The 12,387-nt window shown below is 45.0% G+C and overlaps 1 protein-coding gene across 2 annotated transcripts in view; it reads left to right on the forward strand.

The window, feature by feature from the left end:
* Window positions 1-4,166: 4,166 nt before the first annotated feature.
* The window catches only part of ciita (class II, major histocompatibility complex, transactivator), a 55,666-nt gene continuing 47,445 nt past the window's right edge, over window positions 4,167-12,387 (forward strand). Inside the window, exon 1 of one of the 2 annotated variants that reach the window (XM_083649107.1) lies at window positions 4,167-4,456. In XM_083649107.1, coding sequence (XP_083505233.1) covers window positions 4,315-4,456 — 142 coding nt within the window. In that variant the 5' untranslated portion in view covers window positions 4,167-4,314. Of the gene's footprint in view, window positions 4,457-9,210; window positions 9,300-12,387 lie in introns of those variants that run through there. The other variant, XM_083649108.1, reaches the window with a different exon arrangement.

A 12,387-nucleotide genomic window follows, 5' to 3' on the forward strand; every position in this document is an offset into this window, starting at 1 on the left:
TGTCAGATCAGAACACCAGGAAATTGGCGGAAAAGATCATAGGTGATCCACTGCACCCCCTATGGTCTGAGTATGCACTCTTACCTTCAGGGCGAAGGTACTGTATGCCCAGGATGAAAACCAAACGAGGCATTACATCCTTCGTCCCACGCAGCATTCAGCTGCTTAACAAGCTTTAGCTCATAGCTGATTTCTTAGCACTTTGAATTTGCACCTTGCACCTTGTGCCTTATTGATCATGCAATTTTATGCTTTTTTATGATGCATGTATTCTATGCTTATATATTTTTATTTTTATATGTTGTGCTTTATGTGTGCCTGTGTTCTTTTTGGGCTCTCCCTGTGCATAACAAATTCCCTGAGGGGCAATAAAGGTTTCATTCAATAACTTCTAAGGCTACTACTGTATACTGTATCAGTGCATTGGATATGTTGTTTTCGGTGTTGTGCTGTGGGAGGAGATTGTCCAAAGTTAAAGTGTAGTGTGTGCGTGTACTTTTATGGGCTTGACACACCGGGCCGACGACCGGGTACCAGTCAGTCTTGTCGGCGGCTTTTCTGGTGTTTTGTTGAATCTGCGTCGGTGAGAGAAATCACTCTGATTGGCTGATCAGACAGACAGCGCACGCACAACACATTCTTCTTATTTTTCAAATTCATCTACCTTCGGGAAAGCTCCTTGAGCCTATCGTTGTATGATATCACCCATTTAGTGCCGTTTCTCCTTTTTTTCCCCCTCCCTCTGCCTTCCTTTCTTCCACCAAGGGGCTGACAGCACCAGTGTCATTTGTAACCATCAGACATAGCCTATTCTCCATTTCAAGTAGCTATATTACGAAACCGTCTTAAGGGTGCTTTCTCACAGGCGTCAGTCGCACAGACGCAGTCACACACGACTGAAACGATACTTCGCCCAGGTACCGTTCCCGAGCACACTTTTTGATCCCAGTTTCGGAACATTTGACGAGTGTGAACGTTGCGTTCCGTTCCGTTCTGCGCCCGGGCGCGCAACAGGGAACCGTGACAGGATCCACTTGAAAAGGTGGTCTGGGGAGCGCTTTGGCGTGCCCCGGCCACGGAACACTTGCGAGTGTGAAAGCCAACCGTTCCGAACCACATAGACAACACACGAGTGAGGATAAACTCCAGGCATAGTTGATGACGCAAGTGCACTCTGTTCCGTTTCCAAGCGCAGAAGAAATATTGTAATGTGAAAGCTGACCAGCGGGGGAGAGGGGAGGGGGGGGCAAGTGGTGAGTCAGAGCGGTGGGAAAATGGTAGACAAATGCCAGCAGACCTAGGCGCAGAACATACGTGCTAGTTGACCATCGTCTGTATTCTGCGGTGTGTTGTTGAAGTGCAACTTTTTGGCCCCCGACACAGGCGACGTGAGGTGACGCAACAGTCGGCCTTTGTTGCCACTAGTTCTTTTGACGTTCGTTTATCGCACACAATGTGTATGAATGAAATAGGGAAATATATTATATTAGAGCTGCAATGATTCATCGAATTGTTGATCAACAGAACCTGGGCGGCGATTTTTCTGGGACGTATCTTGTGGTGGTCCGATTGCATGTTCCTTTGCATCTACATTAAACTACAAACATATTGACTTTTTCTTTTGCATGCTTATTTGCACAGATATTACCATTTCTTGTGGGCTGAGAATTGCATGTGGCATGTGAATTCAGTGCTGTTTGATGCCGGCCGGTGGTGTCAAGTTTCTGTTTCGTGACGTCATGCATGTAGCAGCGTGAGCTGTGATTGGTCTACATTTGTGGGTACATAACATAAAGACAAACCCTGTTGTAGACGGCTCGGCCACTTTGTGGCCACGCCTTAAAAATACTAAAATTCTCTCGTTCCATCATCTTAAATGTGAATATTTTCACTGGTTTCTTTAGTCTTTGACAGTAAACTGATTATCTTTGGGTTGTGGACTGTTGGTCAATACAAACGAAGACGTTTGAGGACGTCATCTTGGGCTTTGGTGGGAAAAGTGATCATTTTTCACCATTTTGTGACATTTTATAGAACAAACGACTAATCAATTAGTCAAGAAAATAATGGACAGATTACTTGAGTTGCAGCCCTAATACATACATATATCTTTAGCTTCATGTATCAAACAGCACCTGCTTAAAACTTTGGATGTGCATCACTGTGTCTTTTTAGTGTAACCCTGTACTTTATGTGTACCTCTTAAGGGGACACCAAAAGCATTTTTTTTTCAGTCAGAACGCTATGAAAATCATGTTGGGAGCGCTTCCATTGTGCACAAAACACAGCGCACGGAGCGTTTTTTTGCGCTCCGTTTGTTTTTCCCTGTAATTGCGTGCAGTACAGATCAGAACACAACGACCACAAGGACGGTAACCAGCTGGTTTTGTCTGTTTGATGTTGTTCACTGTCCACATGAAAGCCAGATTATTGCCAATTCTGGCAGCCGCCGAGGTTGAAAATCCCTCGGGAGGAGAAAAGGTAGGAGGAGTGAAAAAGATTAATTAAAAGAGGAGCACGTCTAGCGCGTCCTTACATAGAGAATGAATTGCAGAAAGACGCTGGCAGCTCCAAAAAACGCTTTTGGTGTGAATGTCCCCTAAATGTGTTTATAGAGACAGTATCTGCTTCGATGCGTGGGACATGGTTGATTTTGTGGCAAGGCTGATGAGCAGTATGAAACTGAAACAGTCCATCCCTGAAATGGATCTCCTATCTAAGCATATAAAGCCCTCACTTCCTAATAAAGATATCTCTCCCTTGAGCTCGTAAAAAGTCAGTCGCACAGGCGCAGTCACACACGACTGAAACGATACTTCCAACAGACCTCCCCCTTAATTATATGCACACCTCCCTCCATGTAGAAGCACGCCTCCTGGACTCAAGTCTTTCTGTATCCCTTCAAAAAGACACAAAGCAGCAACGTCGCCGGCTGTCACCTATTGCCAGATGCCCAAAGCCCAGGAGGCGGAGGTAGTCGCCATGGCCCAGTTCGAGGAGGTTCTGGCCAGGGTGCGGCTGGCTCTGACCTGGGCCTCCCCCGCCGAGATCCAATCTCTGCTGGAGGCTCTGGTGGAGGAACAGGTCATCTCCGAGGACTACGGCAAGAGCTTCAGTCCATGCTGGCTCACTAAGGGAATTGCGTCGACGCCGTTTCTGGAAGATCGAGGCAAACAATCGAGGCAAACAACGAACGAACATGGCCTCAATGGTGGAGCGAAGCCTCAACGGTCGCCAACGGGCCACACGACAGTTTCTGATCACCGAGTGAATCAAGGAAGGAATCCTAAACTGACATTTCAACAGAGCCGTTGGATAGGGGGGCCGGTGATGGACAAACACCACCTCGTTCACAGGATTAGATCTACACCAATGGGACATGACCACCAATGCAATCTCAAGATGGGTGAAGAACTGGCAGAACTGGTGAGAAGTCTGGAGCAAATGGAGATCCCAAGAACAAATGAGGAGAAATTGTTAGAAGAGGTGGAGGAGACGGCTAGGAGAATAGCTCTCCCTCTGTGGCAACACTGGGACAGGGGACAGAGGGCTTTGCTGCCCCTAGTGAATTATATGAGTACTGGCCATACAACAACAGACAACAAGGCCACGGATAATAATGAAAGAAAATACCCGATGGATGAGAAAAGAGCGATTACAGGTGCTGGCAGGACACAGCCCTTTGCTGTAAACAGAGCAAAGCCAAACGAAAACCACTCCCTTTCTGAAGAAGATGGCATGATTGCGATTAGTGCTGTCTTAACGTGCGATTTCAATGCTGACCACACAGCAACTGACAGTCGTACAGACGATAGAGCAGACGACAATACCTCACCTCTATCCGCTGTCAGTATAGAGGACCTTTGCGCTCATCCAGAACGCGACAACAGACGGTTCAACTTTACGGACACAGGCATGATGTTGGACCTCAACAAAATGAGAACAGCCGACTACAGTACAGACAAAACAGACACAGGAATATCGACGGATGGCCGCACAGGAGCAGCAAGGCACAAAAGCACAGACAAAGGAACAGACTTGGACAGCGCAGAGATCACAAACTCAGGTTTAACTCTGGATACAGATGACATGCCAAATGCCATCAGCGTCTCTGGGACAACCGACGTGACCAAAGTTGCATCATCTGCTGAAGACAGAAACAACAACACAGATCTCAGCGTCTGCCAGGTTACAGATAGATCGTCAGACGTGGGACTCACAGACGACTTGGCACCTTTACTTTCTCCCTGTGAGGCGGAAGACGCTCATGCTAACCCACTAGACCACACATCGTATTCACACACACCTCTCTGTATGACCACAGACGACATTGCAGACAGCGTAGACATTGTTGGCAGGGTCACTGTTAACACAGCAACTTCCCGCAGCACTGACCCAACGACAGACGGCCATGAGAGTAAAGCGGAAGAGGAGGAAGGTGTGGACACAGATTGGGGTAAGTGGGTCCAAGTCACCCTCTCCTCAGCGACTCACATCCCCTCTCCCACATCTTCCTCCAACTCTGGAGAGTTTCCTCCCGTTTCACCTTTCTCCTGATTTCTCTTCCTTCTGGTTCTCTCACTTCTCTCTTCTGTGATCTGTCTGTAGGAACAGGAATGATGTCAGGCCACTGTGGCTCTGCTCCTTTCACTCCTCAGTATTGGTTACTTGTGATGTTGTGGTGATCTAGGGATCGACGCTCATCACTGTAAATCACCCAGCATCTGAGCCACACCGAAATATTTGAAATGTAAATGAACACTTTTTGCTTATTCTAAACTTTCTTGTGCTCTTTAGTGCTTTCTGCCACTCAGCTAATATCTTTTTGTGCCTTGTATTTTTCTCTTGCTTTCTCACAGTTTCATATTACTCTTTCGGTTTCTCTCCCTCCCTCCCTTGTTGTTGCCATGATACAGTAAGTGCGGTGGATAATTTAGGTGTTTGCTTTGGCAGGGTTCGGCAATTACTGCATGCCTATCTTTCAGTTTCGTTCTGAGTTTGGAGAGTCCCGGAGTCTCCGGGTGTGACTTTCTACACCAGATAAAAATAACCAAACAGACTAGAGAGAGAATATCAGGAATGGCATCCCTCCCCTCCTCCCCATTATGTCATGTTAAAGGACTTTTACTGGACATTTTACATGGACATTATCCTAACCCCCATTATATGTTGCTTTAAAGGACCTTTACTGGACATTTTACATGATGGACATGATCCCACATAGACTATCCTAGCCCCCACTATATGTCACTTTAAATTACTTTTACTGGACATTCTACATGATGTCCCAATACCCATACTTTGTCATGTCAAGAACCCCCAATGAGATGCAGTTTCCACCACAGACCCCCATCCCAAAAGAGTTTGCTGCCTGTCCGTTAGGTAGGAGCGGGGATGATAGTGCAGCGTTCTCTGATCATACTGTAAAAGTCAATCCATAATAATAAACTTACAGCTAAACAATATGTTGCAACTTGTCGGAACTCTCTTTAACCCGTTGATACCTGATGCGGCATTTGTGTGTGTATCCCTTTAAGACCGCAAAGTACCGCGTTAACGCGGTTCGCGGTCTTAAAGGGATACACACACAAATGAGGGATATACACGCAAATGCTGCATCAGGTATCAATGGGCTAATGTGAGAGCCACTGACTGAGGACCACAGTTTCAAATGAATGACTGTAATAGTGATTTTGGACAACAATGGCAATGGCACTGCTGGCCTGTATCTGTTTCAAATCCGGGAAATAGCTTCGTCATCAACTATGTAGAAGTTGCCCTTGAAGCAGTGATACTATGAATACATGTTGAGTTTGCCTGGACTTTGGAAAGCCCCACTGAACTACACTGATGTTTAGACCATTTCTCTTTTGATCCTATCCTACAATCAGTGTGTCATAGTATTCCCATGATGTCACATGCAGTTCCTTCCTACCAATATGGCGCTTTACGATAAACACAGCTCATTGTTTTTGTCATTCGATTGTAATCACCTGTGATTGTACCTACCAGGATGGCTGTGTTGAAGTAAGAAGTAACAGACTACTTTGGTTAGTTGGGTGCCACAGTGATGCGTCATGGCCTGCTTGCTAGGTTGGATGGGCGTGACTAGGCTTGCCGCGATATGGAGATTTTATTTAAAAATAAACTCGTGACAATGCCGGTGTTAACGATTACACTGGACATGTTACAAGATAGATAACATATCTGTCAATTTCGCTTTCTTCCATCGTGGAGGGCATACAAGCTCCTCAGCTGTCCTGATGGTACGGATTTTGATGCCTCCACCCGGCGACAGCCACGGCCGGAGGCATTATGTTTTCGGGTTGTCCATACGTACGTCTATCCGTCCGTACATCCGATTCTCGTTAACGCTCAGGAACGCCTTGATGGAATTGCTTCAAATTTGGCCCAAACGTCCACTTGGACTCAAGGATGAACTGATTCGATTTTGGTGGTCGAATTTCGAGGTTAGTGTGCCCTCACAACTGCCATTTTCATGCTGGTTAATGCGATATCTCAGGAATGCTTTGATGGAATCATCATATATACATGTACTAGGTTCGGAGGCTGCGCGGCCTTGGCCACCCTTCAGCTCGGCTGCTGTGTGGCCTCGCCTGCTCTATTGGCATGCGGAGCGCACAATTGCTCAATTTCGCATCACTGATGACATCACAATTGCTCGGGTGACCATCACTGATGACATCACAATTGCTCGGGTGACGCAGCAGCCGAGTTGCGGGCGATCGCGAGCCTGCGCGGCGGGCGAGACTAGGAACTGACGTAGGGCGCAAGATTTCTGCTTGCTTCAAATTTGGCTCAAACGTCCACTTGGACTCAAGGATGAACTGATTAGATCTTGGTGGTCAAAGGTCAAAGTTCAAGGTCACTGTGACCTCATGACCGCCATTTTCATGCTCGTTAATGCGATAACTCAGGAACGCCTTAGTGGTGATTCTTCTGAGGTCCGTGTTGTGGCGAGCCGATTGCATGTTCCTTTGCATCTACACTAAACTTTCTTTGTGATTTCTGCATGGTTCTTTGCACAGATATTAACGTTTCTAGAGGGATGAAAATCACGTGTGCCTCCTTTGACTTCAGTGCTGTTTGATGCCCAGTGATACATCGGACACTGTTACGTTTCTGTTTCATGACGTCATGCACGTAGCGACTTGAGCTGTGATTGGTCTAGTTTTGTGGGGACAGACAGACATACAGTACAGACAAACTAGGGCCACGCCCTACAGGAGAAAAACGACAGTAACACTGACTACCACGGCAATAAGACTAGGCTGTACTAAGTGCCACTAACTAAGTGATTACAAATTCCCGTAACTGGAATAAACTAGAATTTAATTGAATTGCTGAGTTACAGAGCAATGACGTTTCAGGAAAGGGCGTCTTATCAAAGTAGCTTATATACGCTACTGTAACTGCAAGAATCCCTCCCCCATCCCATTGTCTTCACTTCCCTCCCCCCTCCTCCATCTTACTCTCTCTCTCTCTTCTGCCTCGTTTCCTCTTTTCTTTCTTTTCTATACTATAATGCTTCAAATACAAGAACAGCAAGTAGAAAGTAGGCTACGTACTTTCATATTTGCAATATTCAATGTCTGTATATACATGCGTATTTTTTTTTTTTTTTTTTTTTTTATCTTTATAGAACAATATACGAACAAGACAAACAGGCTTAGACACAGGAAAAGAAAGAATAAAAAAAAAACATTCAACATTGTAACGTGGCGCTATCAGCCGCATATAATAAGGTGCTTATATTACTGGTATGTTTGTAAAAGATTATGTGCATGGGATCCCACACAGGGGCTCCATGAGATACCAGCCAGGCGAGCCATCTGTCTACATGCGTAGTTTGTTGATGAGAAAACAGTTGGTATGGTATCACCAAACGAACACAACAATGTAGATGATGATATAGTGAAGGAATGTGTGTGTGTGTGTGTGTGTGTGTGTGTGTGTGTGTGTGTGTGTGTGTGTGTGTGTGTGTGTGTGTGTGTGTGTGTGTGTGTGTGTGTGTGTGTGTGTGTGTGTGTGTGTATTGTCTGTTGATGATTGATGAGAAAATAGTTGGTTTGGTATCACCAAACGAACACACCGTGTCAGGTTTGTGCGTGCGTGTGACTGTGTGTGTGTGTGAGTGATGTAACACTGGCATCATGGCACTCATCACCGGCTTATCAATGCCATGATAAGCCGGTGAAACAGGTACAGTACTTTCCAGTCCTGCAAAACTCCCAATGTTTCCTTGTCCAGAGCAAGAGAGAGAGAGTGTGTGTGTGTGTGTGTGTGTGTGTGTGTGTGTGTGTGTGTGTGTGTGTGTGTGTGTGTGTGTGTGTGTGTGTGTGTGTGTGTGTGTGTGTGTGTGTGTGTGTCTGTGTCTGTGTCTGTGTCTGTGTGTGTGTGTGTGTGTGTGTGTGTGTGTGTGTGTGTGTGTGTGTGTGTGTGTCTGTGTCTGTGTCTGTGTCTGTGTGTGTGTGCACGCCCCAGAGAGAAAGAAACATAATGCCTCACTCAGTGGCATGCACAGACATTTTGGGGGCAGGTGCTCTGTTCATTTGCTGATATTCTATTGAATTAGAAGTAAACATTTCCAGTGTAAAGTGTAAAATGATCAAAGTAGGCCTAAAAGTAGCTCATTTACTCACATGCACAAAAAGCTACTCCCCTTACAGTAACGCGAGTAAATATTAGGTCAACCTCCACACCTGGCTGTTACAGGCGCGGTAACTCGTTACACCGCTCGTTACGTGTTACTCCTCGTGCGAATGATCTCAGTGAGCGGCCTTGATGTCCAATCCTCAACTCAACTCAACTAGTAGTGTGAGAGCACAATGACTCATTAGGAAAGCACGAGTAGACTAATGCAACTAATGCACAGGGCTGATAGCAAAAGCAACAACTGTTTGGACTCTTTTAGGGGCACACCCCTGAAATTAAAAGTGAAATTGCAAGTTTGTTTCACTTTTGCAGTGAAGCCCCTTGCCCTTCACCGCCCATCACCAAGTGGGATCAGTGTGTGTGGCTGCTGCATGTGCTGTAAACATGAGCCCAGTGCTGTGGCAGCATGTGAAAGTAAAAGTGGAGTAGTGAGAGTGAGTGAGTGAGTGCACCAGGCAGATTGGTCACACCGCACAGAGTGGAGCGCTGGGTCGGCTTGAGGACAGCATGCTGTAGGCTGCACGGACACACAGAGACTGTTTCAAGGCACAGGGGAGGACGACATCCCGGGGCCTATACCGCCCGAGGACACAGCTTCCAGGCGGGTGGAGACGCCGCGACAGGTGAATGGGCAATTGGGATGGGACAGATAGGACGATCCTAGTTTGGTATAGTGGCGTCTCCAAAATTTGGATGACAAAATAGTAAGGGGGCTATCTTTTGTGAATGCACTCTTTTTTTTTTTTAAATGTGCTTAATAAATTGTTGTGTTTAATTAGACTAAATGTAGGCCTAATTATGTTCATAAAAAAGTGTAATCTATGAAAACTATAAGGCTAGAAGCAAAAATATCTTATAAAGATGCATTAATTGAGGCTTTTTTCTGCACTTAACAACCTCGTGCATTTCAATTTGCTTTATTTGAGTGAATGTAACAAAAACTACATTGCCAAGGTGTCGTCTAATAATGAGATTACTGTCAAAAGAAAAAAGTGCAATTTATAGAATCAAGGAAATGGTAGAAATCAATGAACACCTGCTCTGTGTGTTTGTGAGAGCATGTGGAAGTGTGTAGCCTTAGCCTAGCCTATTAAAGGTCCTAGTATCATTTGGATACTGGAATGTACAGTATATGAATTGACATGATAAATAATCATGTCCTAAGAAGCTGAAACTCTATTCCACAAATTAAAACATGTGTTTCATGTGGTTATGTGGCTTTAAGTTGGTTTGCACCCCCACTACATCCCTGGTTATAGTAGTAATTGCTTTAATTGTGGGGAAAAGTGATGGTTAGAAGAAGCTGGGGTGAAGATTGGGTATTTATGGGGACTTCCAGGGAATCAACAGACTTGTCTAGCCCACAGTAACAACAGACAGATGTGGTTAGCTACAACGGTAACAGCTTCCTCTAAGGGGTAAGAGCAGGTGTGGCCGGAGCAAGTCATTTGAGTCTTTCACTGGTAAAGACGAGGCTTTTCATCTTGCAGCTTGTCTTTTGTCATGAGTTGTAGGCACTGTCGATGATGTGGTTAAGTGATTTACATGGTAACGTTGTGGCTGGTGCAGGCAGATACATGGTCACTGAGCTATAAATAACCTTGCTAGTTCCTCATAGTTGAAGCGTGTCGGTAACAACAGTTAACAACATGTTTTTATGCATATTGTCACACAGGTGTCGCAAAATTTTCCCTCTGCCATTGCTTCCAAAGTGGGTTCCAACACATAGTATGAAGATATGGTTTGATACTCATCAGTTGATTTTTAGAGGCTATGTTCTCTGCTACCAGTCTGTTTCTTAAAGCCGGATTCTTTCATTCTTTCTGTCTTTCTGTCTGTCTTTGTCTCCTCCCACACAAGTCTTTATGTCACAAAACCAGCCCACCCCTGGAAATGTCATGAAATTCCCAGACGTGAGTTTTTGTTGCAAACAAAACCACAGTTACATGTCTGCTATATTATTGGCGGGGTTCCTTGAGAAGGCATCTCGCCTAAACAACAATACAGACACAATAAAGCAATAATAAAGCAAAATCCACATCAATAAATCTGTTGGTTTTGATAGACTACCCAATCAAACCCCTGCAGCTACAACATGGTGCACTTTGTGCTATGTAGTAAAACGCTTGGCTGAAGCTGGAGAGACAGAAAACACAGGGAAACAAATACAGACAAATAGAATACAATCTAATCATTTACACTATATAATAGGGGACATAGTTCCTTAATCACCTGAATAATAACCTTATTACTTTATGGAGCACCAAACACCTGGGAATTTACTGTTCCAAACAGTGGCGCTGGAAGTACTTTTAGGTAGGGGGTGCTGCAAGGCCGTAGCCACCGATTCAACATCGGGCGCCGGAAAATTTGGCGGCGACCTTGGCCACTTTGTCGCCAGATTAGAGGAATATTAACATTAAGATTAGACTGTTGTGTCATTATTCAGTCACCTTTTCTCACTCACCTCCATGTCACCACTTGCTCCCACTGCTGTGTTGGAATCCTCATTCTCTCTCCCACCCTTTTTGGACTTTTAGCCATATTTAGAGGAATATTTCATTTTAAATTAACATTAGGATTCTACTGTTGTGATGTCATTATTCAGTGTCTTCTCCTCTTCTCTGCAGCATTACTCAATTTACCCTCAGGAATCAGGGACAGTGATTGTCTACCTGCTATTCCTCCCATATATCCAGGGCCGGATTAATAGTACCATGGGCCCCCGGGGCTATTCATTTTCTAAGCTATTCATTTAGCCTTTTAGTCATAAAGATTACATCTTCCAGACTGAAATGTTATAACAGAAGTGGAGTATTGGCCAGAATTACATGAACATTTGGACACTTATTCAGCGGGTATTTTGTACGTTGCGTTCAGGTGCACTGTAAAAAAAAAAAAAAAACATGCCGGCAGCAGACATTTATACATACATTTATTATTAGAATTTTATTTGGTAGCGGCAATGCAATGTTTCATAGTTCCAATATAGAGCAAGACACTGATGTGCTGCAAAGAGAGTTTATACCTGTTTATTTTACAATAATTTTTCCTACCCGGAAGTGGTCCGCTTGCTATCACAACAAATGCAAAACAGGAGGACACAGAAGCCACTTCTTAACATGCAGTGGAATCCGTATTATAACCTGCACCTAGCCGGTTGGCCTGCATGTTAAACAACAATTAGCCGGCCTACGCACACTCCCGCGACTCCGTATCTTATCTACCTCGACCACCGGTATAAGATCCGCTTCCACGCAAGCGCTGGTCATGTTAAACAGTGGAACGATATGATCCGCATATGTCCGTAGTGGGCGGGTGTGGCTCTTCGTGACTCACTTCACGTTCGCTAGTTTATTAATTAATGAATCGTTCGGGCAATCGCTTATATCAACGAGCAAACTCACGGTTTCCTCAAGTGTTGCAAAAACAGCTTGAATTGTTAAGTGGGGGCTAGAATGACCGTGCTTTCCGAGGTGAGGGCTGGCTTGACTGCAGTTGCAGGCAGCCAGGTCCAGTGCATCAGGAGGGACGCTGCTGCGTTGCTTGCTTGCTCCCATGTCAGAAAAACAAAGCCTAACGTTTGTGGGAGATTCAAGTTGTCGCACTTATTACTTTTAGCTAACGCTACGTTGTTTTTTCATCAAGGCAATGTCCAGAAGATATGGGTTCATGAGTTTCTGCAAATGCAGATAGATAGGCTACAGTAGG

Source organism: Poromitra crassiceps (assembly GCF_964638095.1).
Source record: "Poromitra crassiceps genome assembly, chromosome: 13".
Lineage (NCBI taxonomy): Eukaryota > Metazoa > Chordata > Actinopteri > Beryciformes > Melamphaidae > Poromitra > Poromitra crassiceps.